This window comes from Eleutherodactylus coqui, chromosome 1, assembly GCF_035609145.1.
Source record: "Eleutherodactylus coqui strain aEleCoq1 chromosome 1, aEleCoq1.hap1, whole genome shotgun sequence".
NCBI lineage: Eukaryota > Metazoa > Chordata > Amphibia > Anura > Eleutherodactylidae > Eleutherodactylus > Eleutherodactylus coqui.
This window is the reverse complement of record NC_089837.1, coordinates 475,338,022-475,364,117: the sequence shown is the minus strand read 5'-3', so window position 1 is coordinate 475,364,117 and position 26,096 is coordinate 475,338,022. Positions and strand designations below refer to the sequence as shown.

The window sequence follows — 26,096 nt, the reverse complement described above, 5'->3', positions numbered from 1 at the left end:
CACTGATTCGTTCCGACAGGCTCGTTCAAACGAGAAACTGTTCGAAAAAAACGAAGAATGATAAGCAAATGATATAGTTTGTCGTTCGATCGTTGGCTTGCGTTTACACTGAGCGATTATCGATTTTTTGAACTATAATCATTCCATTTAAAAGAGCCTTTGGTTTGTTGGCTTGTTGGTCAATCTCTCACTTGCCATCAGAATGCTAAACATCAGTAGAATAGAACCAAGCACCCGATACTGTCCCAGATTTATTTATCCCTGACTTCTTGGTTATATCTCTCACTTGCCCATTTATTTGCCCCTTTTTAAGAATTGAATTTACCTGTCCTGCAACGGAAGCAAACTGTCATCGAAGGGTGCTCCATTGCCTGCCATTTGTTGTTGCCTCTTCCAGATATTGATTCTCTTAATGGTTTGTTCTTGAAGAGTGGACAAGTTAGTTAATGATTCCTTCGCCAGAACAATCCACTTCTGCAATGAAAACAGTTTAAATATGACTATTATGAGAATTATAATAAAACTAAAAAAGTAGCTTCGTATTCTGTAACTCTTGTACATTACATTCTGAAGACTAGACAAATCCGAGAACTGTAAATTCTCCATGGCGTGCTTCAGAGATTCTTGCATCAGCTCAGTCTGCCTCACTTTATATTGTGTTTTCAAACTCCTGAAATTAAACATCACTTCCTCCTGTCTTGATTGGAAGGCCATGTTCAAGCGTGGATACTAGAGAGGACAGAAAAAAATGTTTAAATATCAACTGCTTATATGGTCTGGGCACATTTGAAAACCTTAAAGGGGTTGTCCCGCGGCAGCAAGTGGGTCTATACACTTCTGTATGGCCATATTAATGCACTTTGTAATGTACATTGTGCATTAATTATGAGCCATACAGAAGTTATCAAAAGTTTTATACTTACCTGCTCCGTTGCTGGCGTCCTCGTCTCCATGGTGCCGACTAATTTTCGGCCTCCGATGGCCAAATTAGCCGCGCTTGCGCAGTCCGGGTCTTCTTCTTTTATGAATGGGATCGCTCGTGCAGGATGCCGGCTCCGTGTAGCTCCGCCCCGTCACGTACAGATTCCAGCCAATCAGGAGGCTGGAATCGGCAATGGACCGCACAGAAGAGCTGCGGTCCACGGAGGGAGCAGACCCCGGCGGCCATCTTCAGCAGGTGAGTATGAAGACGCCGGACCGCCGGGATTCAGGTAAGCGCTGTGCTGTTTGTTTTTTTAACCCCTGCATCGGGGTTGTCTCGCGCCGAACGGGGGGGGGTTAAAAAAAAAACCCGTTTCGGCGCGGGACAACCCCTTTAAGGGTACATTCACATGCTGCGGAAGTGGTGCAGAATACCATAATCACGCATTGTGTGAAGTACCTTAAAGGGATTTTCCATAGTCATAAAAGTTATACATCTGCAGATTCTCTCACTCAAAGGCTGGCTGAAAACCACAACTGATGCACAGGAAATGGAGAAAGTCCAGCGTTGGGTTAAAAGTTTTCAGTCTGTATTAAATGATCCAAGCAGACATAAAGAAACAAAGGACATGTGCCGTCTTACATGTTTTAGGTAAGCATGTTGCCCTTAATCATGCTTGCCTGAAACATGTAAGACGGCACATGTCCTTTGTTCCTTTATGTCTGCCTGGATCGTTTAATAAAGACTGAAACTTTTAACCAAACGCTGGACTTTCTCCATTTTTCTGTGCATTGATTTCAATGGCTTCATTTTCAGTTCCTGATTTTACGCGTGCAAAAAAAAAAAATCTGACCTGCTCTACCTTTCTGCACGTTTGTGCATCAATGGCCCCCATAGAACTCTATGAGGGATGCACAAGGCCCATTTAGACAGGACGAATGCTGGGCAAACAATGCCTGACACTCGTCCCCACACATACTCGCTAGTATCGCTGGCTCACAGCGAGGCGGCAGATTTCTCTCCTCACGCTCCCCCGCCCCTCTCCATTGACTTAACATAGCGGTTGTTCAATACTGAACAGCTGCTGTTTACACTGAATGTTCATCGTTCAACTCATTGACCATCGTTTATGCTGCATAAACGATGGACGATGAGCTGATCGCTCAGTGTAAATAGCAGCCATTCAGTATTGAACAGCCGCTACGTTAAGTCAATGGAGAGAGGCGGGAGACAGCGAGAGTGAAATCTGCTGCCCCGCTGTGAGCCAGAGACACTAGCTCCTGTGCAGTAGCATGAGAGCAAGTATGTGCGGGGACAACTGTTGGGCATGGTTTGCCCAACAGCTGTCCCGTCTAAATGGGCCTTTAGCAACAGGTCTGTGTAGCCTGATAAAGGGCAAAAAAACCTCAACTTTTAACTGTGACATGAAAACCTTCCTGATAATCAAGAAAGTGTGCTTATGGGGCATAGTAACATACCTGTTTCAAAACAGTATCCATTTCTCCTTTACAAATAGTCTTGAAGGACTGTATAATGCTCATTGGCTCCCGCTGAGCGATTGCCTGTATATAACAACAAATATATACAAATATGTCTTTGTAAGAAAAGCTGTGCTTTCCCATAATAACTAAATCCAGATTTTACAACCGCAGCAATAAACGTGTGCACATCACATCACTAAGAGGGCCCAGATGGGGCAGATTAACCGCGGAATTTCTGGGCGAACATTCCGCACAGAACTTCTGCTGCATTTACAGTCGCAACAAATGATATATAGAAAGTCTCGCCAAAAGCTGCAGAAATAATCGGCATAACACCTGTGCGGAAACTGACATGCGGTGAGGAATTCAATTCCGCAGTATGACAACTTTTATCATTGTTTCCCCTGTGGAATTCACCTCTTTTCAATGGGGGGTGAATTCCGCACAGAAATATGCAATAAAATCTGCTTCAAAATCCGCACCAAATGCTGCAAGTTTGGAGGCAGGCTTTCCGCTGCTGATCCGCAGTGGTATGCCCGCTGCAGTCATTCCATTGCAAATCAGCCCCTGTGGACCCGGCCTAAGGCTCTTTACTACCAACATCCTTACTGAAAAAGTCCCAGAAAGCCACTGTGGTATTAAAGTAAATGAGTGTTACAGCCCCATATACATTAGAATTTAGTAGTCTGAAGCCTTTAATTTTGGTAGGACTCAAGGGCGTAACTATAGAGGGTGCAGGGGATGCGGTTGCACCCGGGCTCAGGAGCCTTAGGGGGCCCAAAGGCCTCTCTTCTCCATATGGGGAGCCCAGTACTATGAATAAAGCATTATAGTTGGGGGCCCTGTTACAGGTTTTGCATTGGGGCCCAGAAGCTTCAAGTTACGCCTCTGGTAGGTACGCCTTACATTTGTGTTATGCAAGTATTTGTTTGCAAGTGACAGGAAACCAAATGATACAAAGAAGTACTGTAACTAGCAAGCTGAGCACCTGCGTTGTAATTACATGGCCAGGACACATTGAACTTCAGTGACTGCAACTAAAGAGCTGCTACTGAATTACTGTAGAAAGAATGGCAGAAAATGACAGAACTTTTTAGTTTACTGCACCACAAATGTTCTTTTATACAGCAAGCCACTGTACACTGTTGTACCTGGATTTATTGAATGTGGACACAGAAAGAAAAGTATAAAAAAAAGATGTACACTGTTGCCTAATTTAAAGTTTATCTGATGAGTAAATATACAAAGGAGTTGTCCAGGGTAGTTTTGATTGGGGTTGTTTTTCAAATAAAGAAAAAAAAATGACAGTCGGTAGATAATGGTGTAAAATAGAAAAAAAATAGCTGTTCTCACCTTTCCGATAGCCTTCCCAATGGCGGGTCCAATTCCAGAATCAACTACACAGGTCATATGCCTTTAATTGCTCACACGACTGCTCAACCAATCATTGGCCTTAGCAGTCACATGCTGCTCTGGACTCAGACCAGCAGGAAGTGGAATGGCGATGCAGGACGGGGGAGGCTACTAAAAAGGAGAATATGGCTTCTCTACTATTTTACACCATTATCTGCCGCCCGTGAATTTCTTTTAATGTTGGGAAAACCTCGTTAAATAGGATCTGTTATCTAGCATGGATAAATCTTTCTAATTTTGTACAATGGATATCTCAGACTAAAAAGCACATCAGTCCTTCATATATTACAAGGGACGGACCAATAGCTGCATTTTCCCGGTCTGCTTGGCGTTATCAAAATAGAAGGCAGACCCAGTCTCTGGATCAGTTGGGGTATCGGTGGTTGGACCCAGAGGCGTAACTTGAAGCTCCTGGGCCCAATGCAAAACCTGTAACAGGGCCCCCAACTATAATGCTTTATTCATAGTACTGGGCTCCCTATATGGAGAAGAGAGGCCTTATGGGTCTCGTAAGGGTCCTGTGCCCGGGTGCAACCGCATCCTCTGCATCCTCTATAGTTACGCCAGAGGTTGGACCCCTACCAACCAATCACTTGCATCCTACAATTGTGCCAGAAAGGTTTGTGATGAGATAAAAACCCTTAATAAAGTGGAAAGTGGAAAAATGTTTTCAAGACTTCTTGTTTGTTTTCATAATATACTTCTGCAGGGATTCTTCAAGACTTTAAAAGTAACAATTCAAATTTCGGGTTATGTAGCAACTGATTCACTAAGAGACGGAACAATATTTTTCAGTGTCTCCTCAGGATTTTGGAACTCTGTTTGCAGTTGCCAGTTTATTTCGCTCTGTATATTTTTTCAGGCCGTCGTTCAGCTCTTCCCATAGAACACAATGCATGGATTATAATTAGTCCCAAACACGTCATGTATCCCTGTTTTAGCTGTCGCCATGTGAATCGGTCTGCAGCTGGAAAACCAATTGTAGAATTTTAAAAAAGCTAAAAATAAGTGGTTATGAAAACAGCCGCAGATTCAATTTTAGAAAAGGGACCTTTCGCATGGAACAGAATTAATCCGCACAGATATCTCTGCGTTACAATGTTATCCCTATGGGGCTGGAATTGTGCACCTATTAAAATCCGCGAGTCTTTATTCCAAAGCCACAAGATTAAATTCTGCAATGGAAAAAAACTTTCTGCTGTGGAATTAGGCCAGCTTCACACAAGATTTACATGTGTAATATGCAGTGAATAGAACCCATTGATATGTATATTGGACCTATGCATTTTGGTCATGCAAAAAAAAACACAGCATGCTCTATTTTCCAGTGCATTTTCGCACCAAAAGTCATCATAGAAGTCAATGGGGGTGGACAGATGCTAGGAGAGGCATCAAACACTGTGTAACTGCACAAGAAAAAGGACACATCTGAAACTCATTAGACTAAATAACAAAACAAAGGAAAAGACAGGCCGCGCTCAATAGGTGTAATGGAAGCAGATCACCTGGAATTGGGAGCTATATGTGCGGGCCATATGATAAAGATAAGTCACTTACTAGTTTAGGGGGACTTCCTCATGAGCCCCCCCTACAACGTCTCACAGCAATAAAGTAGTTCCACCACAGGAACGTATTGGAAGGTTCCGTTTCAATCAATGAAATCACAAATACAATTAACAGCTACGCGTTTCAGCCTATGATAGGCCCTTTTCAAGCTTGATGCACAAAAAAACATCATTCGGTCTACAAGTTAACTCAGGCGTGCGCAAATGTGCATTCAGTCGTGTGAAGGGGGGCTTAACAACCTAGGATCAAGATCTGGTTCTCTTTGTACCTTCTTCCTCCCCAGTTTAGATACTGCCGATAAGGCCAGGCTCACACGAGCGTGTCGGTACAGCGTATTCCACGCGGGGTTCTTGCACGTGTAATACGCTCTACCAATCTTCCATAGGTGACCATGTTGCCACACGACTTGTGCGAAATACGCACGCAAGAAAAATCGCTGCATGGCCCATCTTGGCACATACATGCCAAGATAGCACATGGCGATGAGCGGCACGCGGCAGCACGTATATTTTGTAGCCTGCACTCTGCGAAGTATGCTCATGTGAGCCTGACTGAGGAGGCAGAAGAGGAAGGGTCATACTTTGGGTAATAAATTGAGTAGCGTCGCTCCCTTCAATCCTTTGACTTTAATAGTGTATGACTGAAGGGATAGAAGAGGGAATGAGATGTTTTTGTGTCATCATGTCTGTCAAATCAATCTGTAATACTCAACATTGAGTTTAATCAAATTATTTTATTAGTACTTAATAAAGGTTAAAAAAAATTTTAATGAGTCAATTTATGATATTAGGAAGGCGTTGAGCTTTTGCCAAAAACGGTGGAATGTAGGATAACCCCATTAAAGAAGTATTCATTAGATAGGCGATAAATGTTAGATCAGTTGGGGCCCGATTGCTGGGACCTCCACTATTCACTAGGACACACAAGTCCAGTCATTTTCCTGCACCTGGCTGTTCGACTACAAGGAGGAGATTGAAGAAGCATGACGGCATGTAAGCTGGACAGAATGGTGACATCACAGCTCGTTTTCCTTCTATTAATTGAATACCCATAATAAAATCAATTGATTCTGTAACATTTTCATGATCACCTACCTTAACATTTTCCACCCACTGAATGACCAAATGTTTGTCACTTCCACAACTCTTTGCCACCTTCTCAAGTTCTTCCACTAATTTACTTATGACAGTGTTCGCCATTTCAATGCAAAAAGAGTCTCCTGCCATGATTTGTTCCCTGTAAGCACAAATGTAATACATCAGCATAACAACATTCTTTATTACGCCTAGTTATGCAATGACTACAGAAACTGGAGATGACTCGGAATATTCCTTGGACATAAGTCAAGTCAAGAAATGCATTTATTAGTCAAATCATACCACAAATACTACAATTGTGTCTTACATGCATTTAGCACCAATCGTACCGACCCATAGAATAAAGTTATCATGTCGTTTTTGTTGCAGTTTGTGCGCCGTAGAAACAAGACATTATATAGCACCATTAAAAAATACAGCTCGTCCCGCAAAAAACAAGCCCTCATACAGTAACATGGATGAATAAATAAAGGAGTTATGATTTTTTTAAAGAGGGGAGGAAAAAACAAAAATGGAAAAAAAAAGGGGGCCGCACCATTAAGTGGTTAGGAATGTCCTACAGTAGCAATATTAAAAAAACAATTGTGAGAGTTGGCTAAAAGTCATAAACAAATCATAGTTACACCGTTAACAAATGAACAAACTCTTAGTGTTTCATGTGTGTCGAAACTATGGAAAATGCTTTATTTCAGAGAGTTGGTATAAAACAGTAATTTCGAAACCCTGTGGTATGCCACAGCTAAGTATGTAATGGTGGGTTGATACATGGTGGAGAGATGGTGCTAAAGGGGTGCGAAAGATGCTCAATCTGCTGGAAATGAGATAAAGAAACAACTTACATTCCACCGATCCCAGCCCCCCCCCCCCCCCCCCCCCCCCCCCCCCCCCCGCTCCTGGCTGCAGCAGTGATAACTTACCCACTGAGGAACATGTGATCACTGCAACCAATTACTGGTGATCCAGTGATTGGCTGGAGCAATCTAATGTTGTTGGTGTCAATGACATCATTGCTGATTGAGAGCCGTGGGGGCCCGGATACCGGCGGAAAGAGAGTGGTGGGGGATTGGGTCAGCAGAACATTGCTTCTCTTACCCTTTTACACCAGGCTAAGCAACTTTAAAATAATATTTTATTCCAGGATAACCCCTTAATGACACGGCCTATTTTGGCATTGAGGACCAAATGATTTTTGGTATTTTTTCATCTCCATTTTTCCAAAGCCATAACTTTTTTATTTTTCCGTTGACGCAGCTGTATAAGGGCTTGTTTTTTGCGTGGCGAGCTGTAGTTTTTATTGGTACCATTTTTGGGTACATAGACTATACTGTAAAACTTTTATTATTTTTTTATGATCGTAGGGAGAGAAAACGCATCAATTCTGCCATAGATTTTTTTTTTAAAGCATTAATTATGCAGCATAAATGACACAATCCATTTTTTCCTGCGGGTCGGTACGATTACAACGATACCAAAACTCTTATATTTTTTTTAGGTTTTTCCACTTTTCCACAATAAAAACCCCTTTTTTGGAAATTATAATTTTTTTCTAAACTCACTGCATTCAAAGTCCTATAACTTTTTTTTTTTTCCATGAACGGAGCTCTCTGAGGCCTTTTTTTTTTGCGAGACGAGCTGTAGTTTTTATTGGTACCATTTTGGCTACACACTTTTTTTTAATCACTTTTATTGCGTTTTTTGGGAGGCAAAATGCTAAAAATTAGCATTTTGCCTCAGTTTTTTAGCATTTTTTTAAACGCTTTTTGCCGTGCAGGATAATAAGTGCGTTCAATGTATTATGCGCATCGTTACAGACGCTAATATAAGAAAAAGCATAAAAAAGGTGTTTTTTTAAACATTTTTATCTATTGTACTATATTTTAATCTTTTTTTTACAGTCTGTGTCCCTCTGAGGGACTTTTACTGCAGCATTGCAGATCGCTACGATAAGGCATGGCAGGACTTCTCTCCTGCCATGCCTTATCGCTTACTATAGCGATCACAGGCTATGGCAATACAGGATGCCGGTATCTGGCGTCCTGTTGCCATAGCAACCAGCTGGGCTCTCACGATGTTATCGCAAGAGCCGGCTGGAGTCTGTGAACCCTTTCCCTGGCTCCCGCTGCAGGATAGCGTGAGATCTGCTATGATCTCGCGCTATTCCCATGACGTAATAGTACGTTTTTTTGCGGGAAGTACCCCGCACCCATGACGTACCCTTACGTCATGGGGCGGGAAGGGGTTAAAGTCCTTGACAATGTAAATCTGTGAATGTACAGTAAAATATAATGCAATGGGACCAATTTACTTATTAAAATGTACCAAAAAAACCAAACTATCTTTTATGCTTTGCAACTATTTATCAATTGTTTTAGTTTCTTTCAGAGAATTTTTTTGCCATGTCCAAAAATGGGTGTGGCTTCATGGAAAGGGACATCAAATCCTGCACTAAAATGTGTTATCAAAACTGGCATAAACTAAGCCAACTAATAGGAGGCATAAAGTTAGACAGAAGTGTCTAAGGATGTGCTAGATTTATCATCCAGCCTGAGCAACTCTGATAAATCTGGTGCATTTTAAGATTGTCTAGTCTAAGGTTTGCACTGTCTATTTATTTGACAGTATTAGTAAATACGGCTCCAAAGGTTCTCGTTTAAAAATTTGTATAATTTGTGTTATGCAGACGGCCGGGTCGGATCCAGCTGTGAGAATTTTCGCAGCGGGATGCGAGCCGTGCCCCTGCAGGGACCAGTGCGGCTCACCTCCTCCGGCGTCTCTTCCGGTCTGCTATGTGCCGGCTGCCGCACATGCACAGAGCAGGCCCCGCCCGTCAGAGGTGACGTTTCTGTGCGGGCCTCTGTGAGGCTTGCACAGAAATAGGACATGCGGCAATTTGTTTACCGCGCGAGTTTTAACGAGGTCAAATCGTGGCTGACTGCAAAGGATTGCATTATCTAATACAATCCTATGGCAGTGTGCACGAGTGGAAATTCTGTGGGAAATCCCGCCATTGAATTTCCGCCCATGTGCATTCACCCTAACATTAATATAAAATTGTGTACCAATTCCTCAGTATTCCAAAATGTCCAAGACTAGATCGATAGATAGCAGATAGATATGAGATAGATAGATAGATAGATATGAGGTAGATAGATAGATACATATGAGATAGATAGACAGATACATATGAGGTAGATAGACAGATAGATAGATAGATAGATAGATAGATAGATAGATAGATAGGATACCATAGATAAAAGAGAAAAAAAAAGGATAAAATAGGACCCAAGGGTCCTTCTTAGAGCCACATCTGACCATGTGCAGTACTGTTGAGGCTGCTTTTTGCAGTGTTGCACTTTTTTTTTTTTTTTGTATATCGGTCGTGCAGAGCATTGTGTCCTCAGTCTGCAGTAATTTTACATAGTATAGGGCCAGTAGTGCTGAGGCAGGGACAGTGAAAAAGGTGAAAGACGTATACTGTCTATATAGGCAGTGGGCTTTTCCAAAAAAATTTGGGAAAAAACATTCTATTTGGGCTGCCTGTGACCGTCCTGAGTGTACTGCGTCTCTGCTGGGGGTAGTAGTCCTAATTAATACGCAGCCAGCTAAGTGTTACAGCAGGCTTGCGCAAAATTCTTTCCTGGCTCTGCTGTGCGTTCCATAAGCGAAGTCAGCCTCCAACCACAGGCCAATAAGCGGCACATTTAATTACAGCGTTCTGTTTCTGCACTACTGGTAATACACCATGCTGAGGGGTAGGGGTAGGCCTAGAGGACGTGGACGCGGGCGAGGACGCGGAGGCCCAAGTCAGGGTGTGGACACAGGCCGAGCTCCTGATCCAGGTGTATCGCAGCCGACTGCTGCGGGATTAGAAGAGAGGCACGTTTCTGGCTCCCCACATTCATCTCACAATTAATGGGTCCACGCGGTAGACCTTTATTAGAAAATGAGCAGTGTGAGCAGGTCCTGTCGTGGATGGCAGAAAGTGCATCCAGCAATCTATCCACCACCCAGAGTTCTACGCCGTCCACTGCTGCAACTCTGAATCCTCTGGCTGCTGCTCCTCCTTCCTCCCAGCCTCCTCACTCCATTACAATGACACATTCTGAGGAGCAGGCAGACTCCCAGGAACTGTTCTCGGGCCCCTGCCCAGAATGGGCAGCAATGGTTCCGAATCCTCTCCCACTGGAGGAGTTTGTCGTGACCGATGCCCAACCTTTGGAAAGTTCCCGGGGTCCGTGGGATGAGGCTGGGGACTTCCGGCAACTGTCTCAAGAGCTTTCAGTGGGTGAGGAGGACGATGACAATGAGACACAGTTGTCTATCACTCAGGTACTAGTAATTGGAGTAAGTCCGAGGGAGGAGCGCACAGAGGATTCGGAGGAAGGGCAGCAGGACGATGAGGTGACTGACCCCACCTGGTTTGCTAAGCCTACTGAGGACAGGTCTTCAGAGGGGGAGGCAAGTGCAGCAGCAGGGCAGGTTGGAAGAGGCAGTGCGGTGGCCAGGGGTAGAGGCAGGGCCAGACCGAATAATCCACCAACTGTTTCCCAAAGCGCCCCCTCGCGCCAGGTGCTCAAAGGTCTGGCAGCTTTTTACTGAGAGTGCAGACGACCGACGAACAGTGGTGTGCAACCTTTGTCGCGCCAAGATCAGCCGGGGAGCCACCACCACCAGCCTCACCACCACCAGCATGCGCAGACATATGATGGCCAAGCACCCCACAAGGTGGGACGAAGGCCGTTCACCGCCTCCGGTTTGCACCACTGTCTCTCCCCCTGTGCCCCAACCTGCCACTGAGAACCAACCCCCCTCTCAGGACACAGGCACTACCGTCTCCTGGCCTGCACCCACACCCTCACCTCCGCTGTCCTCGGCCCCATCCAGCAATGTCTCTCAGCGCACCGTCCAGCCGTCGCTAGCGCAAGTGTTGGAGCGCAAGCGCAAGTACGCTGCCACGCACCCGCACACTCAAGCGTTAAACGTGCACATAGCCAAATTGAGCAGCCTGGAGATGCTGCCGTATAGGCTTGTGGAAACGGAGGCTTTCAAAGGCATGATGGCGGCGGCGGCCCCGCGCTACTCGGTTCCCAGTCGCCACTACTTTTCCCGATGTACCGTCCCAGTCCTGCACGACCACGTCTCCCACAACATTGTACGCGCTCTCACCAACGCGGTTACTGCCAAGGTCCACTTAACAACGGACACGTGGACAAGCACAGGCGGGCAGGGCCACTATATCTCCCTGACGGCACATTGGGTGAATTTAGTGGAGGCTGGGACAGAGTCAGAGCCTGGGACCGCTCACGTCCTACCCACCCCCAGAATTGCGGGCCCCAGCTCGGTGGTGGTATCTGCGGCGGTGTATGCTTCCTCCACTAAACCACCCTCCTCCTCCTCCTCCTCCTCCTACGCAACCTTTGTCTCGCAATCAAGATGTGTCAGCAGCAGCACGTCACCAGCAGTTGGTGTCGCGCGGCGTGGCAGCACAGCGGTGGACAAGCGTCAGCAGGCCATGCTGAAACTACTCAGCTTAGGAGAGAAGAGGCACACGGCCCACGAACTGCTGCAGGGTCTGACAGAGCAGACCGACCGCTGGCTTTCGACGCTGAGCCTCCAACCAGGCATAGTCGTATGTGACAACGGCCGTAACCTGGTGGCGGCTCTGCAGCTTGGCAGCCTCACGCACGTGCCATGCCTGGCCCACGTCTTTAATTTGGTGGTTCAGCGCTTTCTGAAAAGCTACCCACACTTGTCAGACCTGCTCGGAAAGGTGCGCCGGCTCTGCGCACATTTCCGCAAGTCCCACACGGACACTGCCACCCTGCGCACCCTGCAACATTGGTTTAATCTGCCAGTGCACCGACTGCTGTGCGACGTGCCCACACGGTGGAACTCTACACTCTACATGTTGGCCAGGCTCTATGAGCAGCGTAGAGCTATAGTGGAATACCAACTCCAACATGGGCGGCGCAGTGGGAGTCAGCCTCCTCAATTCTTTACAGAAGAGTGGGCCTTGTTTGCAGACATCTGCCAGGTCCTTGGAAACTTTGAGGAGTCTACCCAGATGGTGAGCGGCGATGCTGCAATCATTAGCGTCACCATTCCTCTGCTATGCCTCTTGAGAAGTTCCCTGCAAAGCATAAAGGCAGACGCTTTGCGCTCGAAAACGGAGGCGGGGGAAGACAGTATGTCGCTGGATAGTCAGAGCACCCTCCTGTCTATATCTCAGCGCGTTGAGGAGGAGGAGGAGGTGGAGGAGCATGAGGAGGAGGGGGAAGAGACAGCTTGGCCCACTGCTGAGGGTACCCATGCTGCTTGCCTGTCATCCTTTCAGCGTGTATGGCCTGAGGAGGAGGAGGAGGAGGATCCTGAAATTGATCTTCCTAGTGAGGATAACCATGTGTTGCGTACAGGTACCCTGGCACACATGGCTGACTTCATGTTAGGATGCCTTTCTCGTGACCCTCGCGTTACACGCATTCTGGCCACTACGGATTACTAGGTGTACACACTGCTCGACCCACGGTATAAGGAGAACCTTTCCACTCTCATACCCGAAGAGGAAAGGGGTTCGAGAGTGATGCTATACCACAGGACCCTGGCGGACAAACTGATGGTAAAATTCCCATCCGACAGCGCTAGTGGCAGAAGGCGCAGTTCCGAGGGCCAGGTAGCAGGGGAGGCGCAGAGATCAGGCAGCATGTACAGCACAGGCAGGGGAACACTCTCCAAGGCCTTTGATAGCTTTCTGACTCCCCAGCAAGACTGTGTCACCGCTCCCCAGTCAAGGCTGAGTCGGCGGGAGCACTGTAACAGGATAGTGAGGGAGTACGTAGCCGATCGCACGACCGTCCTCCGTGACACCTCTGCCCCCTACAACTACTGGGTGTCGAAGCTGGACACGTGGCCTGAACTCGCGCTGTATGCCCTGGAGGTGCTTGCTTGTCCTGCAGCTAGCGTCTTGTCAGAGAGGGTGTTTAGTGCGGCTGGGGGAATCATCACGGATAAGCGTACCCGCCTGTCAACCGACAGTGCCGACAGGCTTACACTCATAAAGATGAACAAAGCCTGGATTTCCCCAGACTTCTCTTCTCCACCAGCGGACAGCAGCGATACCTAAGCAAGAAAATAAATGGAAAGAGATTATACAGTACTGAGAGAGCTAACTATGAGTGCATCAATGCCGATATTAGTAATCTGAATGAATTAAGAATCCAGGACTACTAAAGAGGCCCTGGAAGGAGAAGAAGTGTGCTCACTGACATCTATACGGGGCCCACAACTTGTCCTTATATCCTTTCTCTTTTACTCGCATGAATTCAAGCATAAGAGGGTTTCTAGAGAGGCTTATAGGTTTCTGAATAATGATATGAAGACCCGCACCACTGCATGATCTATTTCAATCAACCTTTATTACAACACAGCTCTCTAGAAACATATTTTCCCTCTGTTTAAAACTATACTATGCTCATCTATTTAAGCTTCATTGCTGAGTCTATCTAGTGATGGTAGCTGACTTGTTCGTTACTTTGATAGTGAACTAAGAGCACAAGAGAGGGACACTAGTATAGAATTTGGTCCGAGTTCTTTTTAATTGTTCGTTGATTAAAGCCACTCTATGTTGCCAACTTCCCATAACATGCTCTTCCTCTCTGCTATGATTGTATACAGAGGTAAGCAGTATTAGGATGTGGCACCTAGGTCCTTGAAGAGACTCTTATATCTCCATCAACCCAGTGGCTTCTGTGTTGTGCCCCGTGTTCGTTCAAGTAATTTTTAAATATAATTAATAAAGAATTATCATTTTAGATTTGTCTAAACTGTGAAAAAGCAATACGTAGGCTGCACCCGCGGATGGAAGCATCGTTCTCTATCACCATCAAAAACGGGGACCTTTTAGCTTCATCAATCTGTGTATTATATTCATCCTCCTCCTCCTGCTTCTCCTCCTGAAACCTCACGTAATCACGCCGAACGGGCAATTTTTCTTAGGCCCACAAGGCTCAGTCATATAATTTTTGTAAACAATTTTTATACGTTTCAATGCTCATTAAAGCGTTGAAACTTTCACCTCAACCAATTTTTATTTTAACTGGGCTGCCTCCAGGCACTGCAATGGGATATATTTATGTACCGCCGGTGGCTTCCTGGCACCCACCCATGCTGTCGGTCCACACGGAGTTGTAACTGCATGTGTCCACTTCTAAAGAACCCCAGTCTGACTGGGGCATGCAGTGTGGGCCGAAGCCCACCTGCATTAAACATGACATTACCTCAGCTGTGCTGGGCACTGCAATGGGATATATTTATGTACCGCCGGTTGGTTCCAGGGAGCCACCCATGCTGTGGGTCCACAGGGACTTCACAATAGGGAGTTGTACCTGCCTTTGTCTATGAATTAAAAACCCCGGTCAGGTTGGGGCATGCAGTGTGGGCCGAAGCCCACCTGCATTTAATCTGACGTTAGCTCTGCTGTCCAGGGCACTGCAATGGGATACATTTATGTACAGCCGGTGGGTTCCAGGGAGCCACCCATGCTGTGGGTGCACACGGAATTCCCATTGCGGAGTTGTACCTGCCTGTGACTATTTATAAAAAACCGCGGTCTGACTGGGGCATGCAGACACCTTGACAGAATGAATAGTGTGTGGCACATAGGTTCCCCATTGCTATGCCCACGTGTGCAGCTCCAGATGGAGGTGGCACTGGATTGGATTTCTCATTGCTTCTGTACAGCATTGTGGGCTATCGCCCCGCCCCTTTTAAAGAGGGTCGCTGCCTGGTCCTGCCAACCCTCTGCAGTGTGTGCCTGCGGTTCCTTCTCATGACAGACGCACTTATAAATAGACATGAGGGTGGTGTGGCATGAGGGCAGCTGAAGGCTGCGCAGGGACAATTTGGTGTGCGCTGTGGACACTGGGTCGTGCAGTCGTGCAGTCCACACCCAGGAGAAGTGGCAGCGGAGTGTCATGCAGGCAGTGATTGTGCTTAGTTGGAGGTAGTGTGGTGCTTAGCTAAGGTATGCATTGCTAATGAGGGCTTTTCAGAAGTTAAAATTGTTGGGAGGGGGGGGGCACTCTTGCTGCTATTGTGGCTTAATAGTGGGACCTGGGAACTTTAGATGCAGCCCAACATGTAGCCCCTCGCCTGTCCTATCCGTTGCTGTGTCGTTCCCATCACTTTCTTGAATTGCCCAGATTTTCACAAATGGAAACCTTGGCGAGCATCGGTGATATACAAAAATGCTCTGGTCGCCCATTGACTTCAATGGGGTTCGTTATTCGAAAAGAACCCTCGAGCATCGCGAAAATTTCGTCCCGAGTAACGAGCACCCGAGCATTTTGGTGCTCGCTCATCTCTAGTCCTAACACTAATACCAGGTGGTTTGATCCTAACCTGGGAAAGATGGGTACCTACCTCTCAGAATGCTCTTCTCTTGGGACTAAGCCTACAAATAAAACCAGGGAAGGTAGGATACCATTTATATGGTCCAATAGGAGGGACAGAAGGTAAATGAGCAGCAGGTGTGCACGACCAAGTGAAGGCAGCCAAAACGCCACAAAATTTGTAGAAAAAAAGGATTAAATAGGTCAGCACTTCCCAATAGAAATCTATAGGTGCACGTCAAACCATGGCTGCAACATGGTATACTACTGATAGTAAATGTATCTTGAATGCTGTTGCTGCTTTTTGGTTTCTGCTTCTATTGTATGTTGCAGTCATGCTATAGATAGAATAGGGATAGATAGATACCATAGGTAGAAGATAGATATGAGATAGATAGAAGATAGGTAGATAGATAGAAGATAAATAGATACATAGAGAAATAGATAGATATGAAATAGAGAGATAGATATGAGATAGATAGACAGATATGAGATAGCTAAGTAGATATAAAATAGATATATAATGGCTCCGTACATGCTTTCCTGGCCCCCTCCATAATGTCATACATGTAATGTCTTATGTAGATGCTCTGTGCAAAAATGTCTAGTCCTTCTGTTTTGTGTATTGCACAGCTGCAGCGTGTGATGGGTTAATGTCTGCAAAGCATGAGCTGCCTGTCTGTAAATGTAACAATTTATGTCCTATCATGTGGTATCAAAGAATGGTAGAGTTGAAAAGGACTTCCAGGGTCACGGGTCCAACCCCCTGCTCAGTGCAGGATTCACTAAATCATCCCAGACAGATATTTGTCCAGCCTTTGTTTGAACACTTCCATTGAAGGAGAACTCCCCACCTCCGGTGGTAACCTGTTCCACTCATTGATCATCCTCACTGTCACAAAGTTTTTTCCAATATCTAATCTGTGTCTCCTCCCATTCAGTTTCATCCCATTGCTTCTAGTCTTTCCTTAAAAGAGAAGGTATAAATGCAAGTGCTTGAGAGCGGGAAAAGATCCATATCTTCTGGATTCCTGTCAAAGAGTGCCAGCTACATGGAGGCACCTTCAGTCCTCATATAGTGAAGAATAGAGGAGGAGGAGAGATTTACTGCATATCACCAGAATTGCTTCTAGAGGAGTGAGCCCCCATCCCCCAAAAGAGAGAGAGCGTGGGTTGGGCGTGTGTGTTCTTGTGGCAAGGCATAGTGCAGAGGTACTCTTATCAAATCAATTAACACCTGCGTGTCCTACAGCCTGGCACCGCCAGGTGGAGGTACCTCAGTTTAATTGTTCACGCTCAATTGTCTAAAAGTCTGAGTCTTGCTGAGTGGAGGTACGCATCTTTATTCAATCACACATGGGCCTCCTAATGACTGGGTCTGCCGTGTGGAGGTACTTTGTTTCAACTCATTCCTGCGCGTGCTGAACTTGTCATTTGTGCCTTATACTACTAAAGTTTCAAGTAAAGGTTATTCAAGGTCCTGACCATTCCAGGGGACCTGAGGTACTATACAACTGTCTGTAGCTCGTTTGTTTCCTCACCGATGTTCATGCTGGTGGGAACTGGAATGGAGGCATCACCCGTGACAACCCCTGCTCCTTTCCTAACGTTTTTTGGGCATCCCCATGCTGGGGGTGTTCGGAAGAGGCCCAACGCTGCCCTGGCCTTGGCTGCATGCTTCCATCCGGGAGGGAATGTGATAAGTGCCGTGACAAGCCAGCATCTTGCCCTCCCAGCTCCTCAGCGTATGCCATGTGTCTCTGGTCACCCAACGGGATGCTGCAGGACCCTACTCCTTTTTGGCGTCACTAGGAAAAGGATTGAATCTCGTGTACCACACAGACATGCCTGTGATGATGCAAAGGTACTACCCAGAAATAAGAAATGTCTTAACAATTCACTGTATGTTCCGCCTGGGACTACCCAAAATGGTGCTCATTTGCCAAAGCTCTCCACTCTCCAGCTCACTCCCGCCAAGTATTTGGCGCAATGAAGACTGCGCCCTGGCCAAATGCAAAGTAGGAGGGAGGACTACCCCCACTAGGACTTTCAGTAACTCAAAAGGGGAGGAATTACCTGCGGCTGTAGACTCCTTGTGCCAGACTTTCAAAAACCTCCACCTAAAGAAGATGGATCCAGTGTGCAGGCATCTAAGGCTACACCCCGTCCCCGAGGCTGTAGCTGGACTGTCCCTCTGGAGGCAACCATTCTACTGGGAGAAAGATCCCCAACTAATCTGGTTACCCACCTATTCTACATCTTCTGCCACTACCATTCCGTGACCTGATGTGCCCCCCAGGGATGCCGCAGAGCCCCCACTCCCTCTCTACACATTCAGGAGAGATAATATGACCGCCCTAGCGGAATACCCGCCATGGTTATTGGTCCATCAACAGAACTCTGTCATGAGGGACGATATTCCAGTACTCTTGAGAGCCATTGTGCTAGAGTATGGAAAGGGATGAGGAAAGGGACCCAAGCCTGCGTCGCAGCTTGTCAGAAGGGTCCGTGGTGGTGGTTCCAGTGAGTACCCAATCCCCGTCCATCATTTCTGTGTCAGATTCTGACAGAGGGGGGAGCAAGAGGTTGACAAACTGCTGTTACCTGCCAACAACTTTCATTTCCCATAAAATTAAACTCTATATACAAGAGACTCTTTATGTAAGAGACATTGTGTTTATTCCACGTTAAGCCCCTCATACAAGAAAAGGACTTTAAAGTATATCCCCATTTACATAGTCTGAACACCTGTTTTTCATATTGTAATGTTTTATGTTTTGCAACGTTCAAGTATTGTGCAGGAGAGAGTAATATAAATGTGTTTGTTATTTTTCTTATTTGCTTATGCTCTATATTTTTCTAAAGCAATTTTCCTTTTAATCCCTTAGTAACGGAGCTTTTTTGCTTTTTTTTACTTTCGTTTTTTCCTCCCCCTTGGCCCCCTCCATAACGTCATACATGTAATGTCTTATGTAGATAGTCTGAGCAAAAATGTCTTGTCATTCTGTTTTGTGTATCGCACAGCTGCAGCGTGTGATGGGTTAATGTCTGCAAAGCATGAGCTGCCTGTCTGTAAATGAAACAATTTATGTCCTGTCACATGGCATGAGAGAAGGTATAAATGGGAGTGCTTGAGAGCGGGAAAAGGTCCATGTCTTCTGGGTTCCTGTCAAAGAGTGCCAGCTACATGGAGGCACCTTCAGCCCTCATGTAATGAAGAATGGAGGAGGAGGAGAGATTTCCCTACACATCCAGAAATGCTGCTAGAGGAGTGAACATTCCCCCCAAAGAGAAAAAGCGTCAGTTGAGCGTGCGTGTTCTTGTGGCAAGGCCTAGTGCGAGGTACTCTTATCAAATCAATTCACAGTCAACACTGTGTGAGGAAGCGCTGTGATTGGATCGAGCACTGGCCAATCACAGCCGGCGCTCGATAATTCACAGCCATTTAGTGAATGACATCACTGAATGGCTGTGATTGGTTTATCGAGCGCCGGCTGTGATCGACCGGCACTCAATCCAATCACAGCGGTTCCTCACACAGCACTGACGGCGGGGGATTTCAAAACCAAGCCAGGGAGATGACAGCGGGTAGAAGACTGAAGCAGCTTGCCACACCGCCGGGGAGACCATCGTCTCGGGGACACAGACATCGGCTGAGAGGTGAGTATTGCGTTTTTTCTTTAACCTAGTATATACTCCAGTATACAGTTTTTGTGGTAAAACTTATTGACTCGGCTTCTACTCGGGTCGGCCAATAGTCGAGTATATACGGTACTATTTTTTAAATAATTAATAAAACTTTTTTAAACAAATTTTTACAGTCTTTGTTAGTCGCAAGAGGGGAAAAGAATTTGCGATGCTTTGATCACTCCTGCAGTATGACGTAATGCCATAGCATTACATTATACCCCGATCTGACAGGCAAACTATTAAGCCATGCCACCTTTCAGAAAGCTCCTGCTGCGATTGAAACTGCACAGAAACCCACAGTGCGGCAGCCCCGATCATCGATCGGGGGATTTAAATGCTGCTGTCAGAATTGACTGTGGCATTTAAATGGTTAACAGCTCCAATCAGCATAGTTGCTGATCGGAGCTGTAGCATGTGGGTGTCGGCTGTAAGAAACAGCCAGCACTGGAATTGTATCGAGTGGGATTGACCCCTGATCCCTCTCCATACAAACCCCTAACCTCCAGGACGTAAATGTACATCTTTTAGCGTTAAAGGGTTAAAACAAGTCTTCAGCAGGAAGTAGAAGATATGACTATGGAGCTTGGCCACCAATGTCAGACTGTGTCCAACTGGGAGAAGAAACAGAAGAAGTTTGATTAGTTGCTTGGTGAGAAAAAAAAGAATGTCTGCTCAACATGCAGAAGAACAGTGCAGTAGAGATGCTGAGAAGGTGAGGGCTGAGGTATAGATGGAAGGTGAGGGCTGAGGTATAGATGGAAGGTGAGGGCTGAGGTATAGATGGAAGGTGAGGGCTGAGCTATAGATGGAAGGTGAGGGCTGAGCTATAGATGGAAGGTGAGGGCTGAGCTATAGATGGAAGGTGAGGGCTGAGCTATAGATGGAAGGTGAGGGCTGAGCTATAGATGGAAGGTGAGGGCTGAGCTATAGATGGAAGGTGAGGGCTGAGCTATAGATGGAAGGTGAGGGCTGAGCTATAGATGGAAGGTGAGGGCTGAGCTATAGATGGAAGGTGAGGGCTGAGCTATAGATGGAAGGTGAGGGCTGAGCTATAGATGGAAGGTGAGGGCTGAGCTATAGATGGAAGGTGAGGGCTGAGCTATAGATGGAAGGTGAGGGCTGAGCTATAGATGGAAGGTGAGGGCTGAGCTATAGATGGAAGGTGAGGGCTGAGCTATAGATGGAAGGTGAGGGCTGAGCTATAGATGGAAGGTGAGGGCTGAGCTATAGATGGAAGGTGAGGGCTGAGCTATAGATGGAAGGTGAGGGCTGAGCTATAGATGGAAGGTGAGGGCTGAGCTATAGATGGAAGGTGAGGGCTGAGCTATAGATGGAAGCTGATGGCTGAGCTATAGATGGAAGCTGATGGCTGAGCTATAGATGGAAGCTGATGGCTGAGCTATAGATGGAAGCTGATGGCTGAGCTATAGATGGAAGCTGATGGCTGAGCTATAGATGGAAGCTGATGGCTGAGCTATAGATGGAAGGTGATGGCTGAGCTATAGATGGAAGGTGATGGCTGAGCTATAGATGGAAGGTGATGGCTGAGCTATAGATGGAAGGTGATGGCTGAGCTATAGATGGAAGGTGAGGGCTGAGCTATAGATGGAAGGTGAGGGCTGAGCTATAGATGGAAGGTGAGGGCTGAGCTATAGATGGAAGGTGAGGGTGAGCAATCCTGTGAAGTACGAGAGACCAAAGTGAATGTAGAAGGTAAGGTTGGATTCACACAGGCGTATATCGGCTGGGTTTTTACTCCCGGACGATATACACTGCCCCTCTGATGCATTGGTTTACAATGCATCAGTGCATATGGGCGTATTTCTGGGACATAAAAGCGCCCGACTAGCCAAGACAGTGCATTTCGGGCAGGTGCTTTTACACCGGCAGCTGCTGCATAGAACCCTATGGCAGGTTAAGAGAGAGACAGATACTGAGAGCCAAATCTTGTGCTGTGAGGAAAACTGGGTATAATTGCCTCAGTAGAGCTGAGTAAAAACCACTGCTGAATTTCTATTCCTAAAAGCCTGAAATGAAGGACATTTAATTTCCGAGATCTGCTACTGAAACAAGCTGATGTTTCTTTGGAAGTATAAACAAATACGAGAAATTGGACTTTAACCTTTGATGGTGTCTACCTGTTTCATGAGCTAATAATCCCAAGTTATCATATATGATGGAGGAATACACCTGGTGCAGTGACCAAGAACCAGGCCTTCAGCTGAGGAGACAGCGGGGTACATGATGGCAGCGGTTTATGGTGGCTCTACCATCTCCTTTCCCCCAAAACTAAAGTATAGCCCGGCTTAGTCACTTGCAAGTGAGATAAGATTTTAGCAGACTTGATAACTGCAGTTCAGTCCTAGATTATTGTCGTAACGTCAATGTTCCTAAATTAGTCATAAGTTACTCGCGATAAATGAATGAGTTTACAGCAAAGAGTGCTTTTTGAAACTGGGGACACACGATTTCCTTTTACTGACGTTCCAACTTTGATTTTCCAGCACGGACAAATTACTTTTACTTCTCAACATGAAGATACAGGCTTCGGAAGAGTTTTCTGAGCTCTAACTTTTTTAACACATTTGACAACAGAAGGTTCTTCTCCAGAGATGAGCGAGCATACTCGTCCGAGCTTGATGCTCGCTCGAGTATTAGGGTGCTCGAGATGCTCGTTACTCGAGACGAGCACCACGTGGTACTCGTCTCGATTAAACGAGCACTGACCATTGAATTCAATGGAGCCGGCAATACAGCCGGCTCTATTGAAAGCAATGGGCTGCCGGCATCTAGAAATGTGTAAAAATAAAAAATATATATATACTCACCTGGTCCCGGCAGAACGATGTTAGCCCATTGAATTCAATGGAGTCGGCAATACGGCCGACTCCATTGAAAGCAATGGGCTGCCGGCGATCGCGGGATGAATTGTCGGGAAGGGGTTAAATATATAAGCCCTTCCCTGCAATTCATCCAGAAATGTGTAAAAATAAAAAATATATATATACTTACCAGGTCCCGGCAGACGGAGTTCAGCGCGGCAGGCTGCAGTTCTCCTGAACTGCTCTGAACAGCTGTGAGTAGTATTCAGCAGCCAGGGATTTAAAATCCCCGCCTGCTGAATGAGATGCCTCTGATTGGTCACAGCCTGACCAATCAGAGGCCAGCCCTCACTCACACCCATTCATGAATTCATGAATGGGTGAGAGAGGGCTGCCTCTGATTGGCTTAGCGCAGGGACAGCTGAGAGCTGCCCCTGAGCCAATTAGAGGCAGCCCTCACTCACCCATTCATGAATTCATGAATGGGTGTGAGTGAGGGATGCCTCTGATTGGTCAGGCTGTGACCAATCAGAGGCATCTCATTCAGCAGGTGGGGATTTTAAATCCCCGGCTGCTGAATACTACTCACAGCTGTTCAGAGCAGTTCAGGAGAACTGCAGCCTGCCGCGCTGAACTCCGTCTGCCGGGACCAGGTAAGTATATATATATTTTTTATTTTTACACATTTCTGGATGAATTGCAGGGAAGGGCTTATATATTTAACCCCTTCCTGACAATTCATGCCACGATCACAGGCAGCCCATTGCTTTCAATGGAGTTGGCTGTATTGCCGGCTCCATTGAATTCAATGGGCTAACATCGTTCTTCTCTGCCACAGCTGTTACAGCTGTGGCAGAGGAGAACGGTCTTTACGCTGACAGTGGGGGGGGGGGGTCTCACTCTTGCCGCTATTGTGGCTTAATAGTGGGACCTGGGAACTTGAGATACAGCCCAAAATGTAGCTCCTCGCCTGCCCTATTCGTTTCTATGTCGTTTCCATCACTTTCTTGTGTTTTGCAGATTTTCACAAATGAAAACCCTAGCGCGCATCGGCGATATACAAAAATGCTCGGGTCGCCCATTGACTTCAATGGGGTTCGTTACTCGAAACGAACTCTCGAGCATCACTGAAAGTTCGACTCGAGTAACGAGCACCCGAGCATTTTGGTGCTCGCTCATCTCTATTCTTCTCCCAAAACACACACACCCTCAGTCGCTGTTATCTGAAGGACACTTTCTTGTGTTACATGGTCTCTCAAAATCACCCCACTTTAGCTGTAAGTGGCAACAGGTTTCTGCGCTTCCCCTCCAGATGCAGTTCAGTGGGGGCACGTGCGGCTCTCATATTCCCAAACCAGCACTTAAGCAACATCTCCTGTGCTTTCGCCCCTGGAGGAGACAAGCCTTCTAGCAGCAGAGACACAGCCGTGGGCCGTGGCCTAGCCCCGGCAGGAGCATCAGCCCGTCTCTCCTGCATGCACCTCCTATTCCGACCACACCATACTTCTCCTTCTCTCTCACTCACAAACTCCTCCCTATTCTTCCAAACCACCAATCACAACACACTGGTGGGACAGGGAGACAAACGAACTTACTTAAAGACAAACGACTTACAAGTGATGGAGGGACCCTACTGTGGGTCACTACACTGGCATACAAAAAAATTGGCAAACTTCCCACTGGTGAATGTCCGGCGTCAAAACAGCGGTAAAGTTGCAAACAGCCTCTGCAAGCATAGAGCAGTGGATTAAACAGCTGGTGCAAACTCAACAGGAGACAAACCAACTCCTAATGAAGCAAATTGCTGCACTGAGTCAGTCAGGGGTAAAGAGAGTGTAGCACTTCCAAGCCAAAATGCCAGTATTGGTGTACTGAGGACAGTGAGAGGGGCTTAGCAAAGGATGACCCCTGCAGATAATGTGGAAGAGTGGTAATGGATCAATTTATTCAGACCCCACCTGAAGGCTGATTTAGACACAATGATTTTCACTCAAAAGTCGCTCAAAGCCATCTTATGAGCGATAATCGTTGAGTCTAACTGCACTGACATTGTGCAGTTTTCGTTAAGCCGTCGCTGATCGCTGATCTTTCAGCATGCTGGATATAAACAACTGTGCACTTTTTTGCGCACATGTTACACGGAGAATAGGCCCCATTAATTTCAATGGGTTTGTTCACATGCGCTATATTCCTGCGAAAGGAAACCTATTGAACTCATTACACTAATAGGCCTTTCTAATGGCTGAAAGCATCGTTGTGCACAGAAATGTACATCATTTACACTCCCGAAAAGGGAAAAAACGCACTTGTGCACGCAAATACGATAACGCCCATTCTGCAAAAATGCAGTGCAAATGCGTGAGTAAACATGTATACGCTTGTGTGAATCCGGCCTAGCACTAACATAATATAGGAATGGGTTCCCCATTTTATTTAGGTCATTTTGATATATAACTTGTATAGTCTTTAGAGATGAGCGAGCGTACTCGCTAAGGCAAACTACTCGAGCGAGTAGTGTCTTATGCGAGTACCTGCCCGCTCGTCTCAAAAGATTCGGGTGCCGGCGGGGGGCGGGGAGCGGCGAGGAGAGCGGGGAGGAACGGGAGGGGGGGGGGGGGGGGGGGGGAGATCTCTCTGTCACTCTCCCTTCCCCCTACTCACTCCAGCAACTCACCACTCTCCCCCGCCGGCACCCAAATCTTTTGAGATGAGCGGGCAGGTACTCGCATAAGACACTACTCGCTCGAGTAGTTTGCCTTAGCAAGTACGCTCGCTCATCTCTAATAGTCTTAGATTACAGGGTGGCTACAGATGCTTTCAGGACCAGAATTGATTTTATTGAATTTAAAACTGTTTAAAACTACGGTGCAAATATGTCACTTGGCCCTCAAAGGGTTAATACATTTGTATGTTGTTCTGCACTTACCTTTGTATGTATATGTGTGTGTACATATAATTTTTTTTTTTTTTTTTTTTGCATCTATTCCCTCTAAGACATCCTACAAGATTTCTAGGGGACATTCACATTGTAATTTTTTTCTTAGCCCCAGTTATAGGAGAAAACATTTCCATAGTGTGACATTAGTCACTGACTGAGTTAGATTTACAAGACACCACAGCTCTGCCATGCCGATTCCTATAGAGGAAAAGACACTGCTGCTTCCTCCATGATCCATATAGGAGTCATCAACTGCTATGTAGGGTGGAAAAGCGGAAACCACTTCTGTCTAGTCTTCAGGGTTCTCGTCTGTCTTTTTTTTACTATTTATTTTGTTGTCTTGTTTACTACAGCTGACACCCGCAGGCAATAGCCTCGATCGGTCGATCGCGGCTATTAACCCTTTTAATGCTGCTGTCAATTCTGACAGTGGCATTTAAATCCCCCCCCTCCCCCCCACGGTGAGACCGGGGAAGCCGTGCAGGTGTCAGGGCAGCCAGGGGCCTATTGAAAGGCCCCAGGGCTGCCTTAGCAGACTGCCTATCAAGCCATCCCCGTGGGGTGGCTTGATAGGCTGCCTGTCAAATGGCAGTATGACATAATGCTACAGCATTACATCATACTGCAAGAGTGATCAAAGCATCGCTGGTTGTAGTCCCCCAGGAGGACTTTAAAGTAAAGTAAAAAAAAGATCAATAAAGTTTTATTAATTTAAAAAAAAAAAAGTTATAAAAGTTTAAATCACCCCCCTTTTGCCATATCTATTATTAAAAAATGTAAA

At 46.3% G+C, this 26,096-nt stretch overlaps 1 protein-coding gene across 2 annotated transcripts in view; it reads right to left on the bottom strand.

The window, feature by feature from the left end:
- Positions 1-26,096, bottom strand: part of STAT6 (signal transducer and activator of transcription 6) — a 154,130-nt gene that overhangs the window by 43,600 nt on the left and 84,434 nt on the right. For both annotated transcript variants that reach the window (XM_066584448.1, XM_066584449.1), the window contains 4 exons: positions 6,477-6,618; positions 2,401-2,484; positions 565-729; positions 326-474 (listed from right to left, as the gene is read on the bottom strand). In XM_066584448.1, coding sequence (XP_066440545.1) covers positions 326-474; positions 565-729; positions 2,401-2,484; positions 6,477-6,618 — 540 coding nt within the window. The remainder of the gene's footprint in view (positions 1-325; positions 475-564; positions 730-2,400; positions 2,485-6,476; positions 6,619-26,096) is intronic.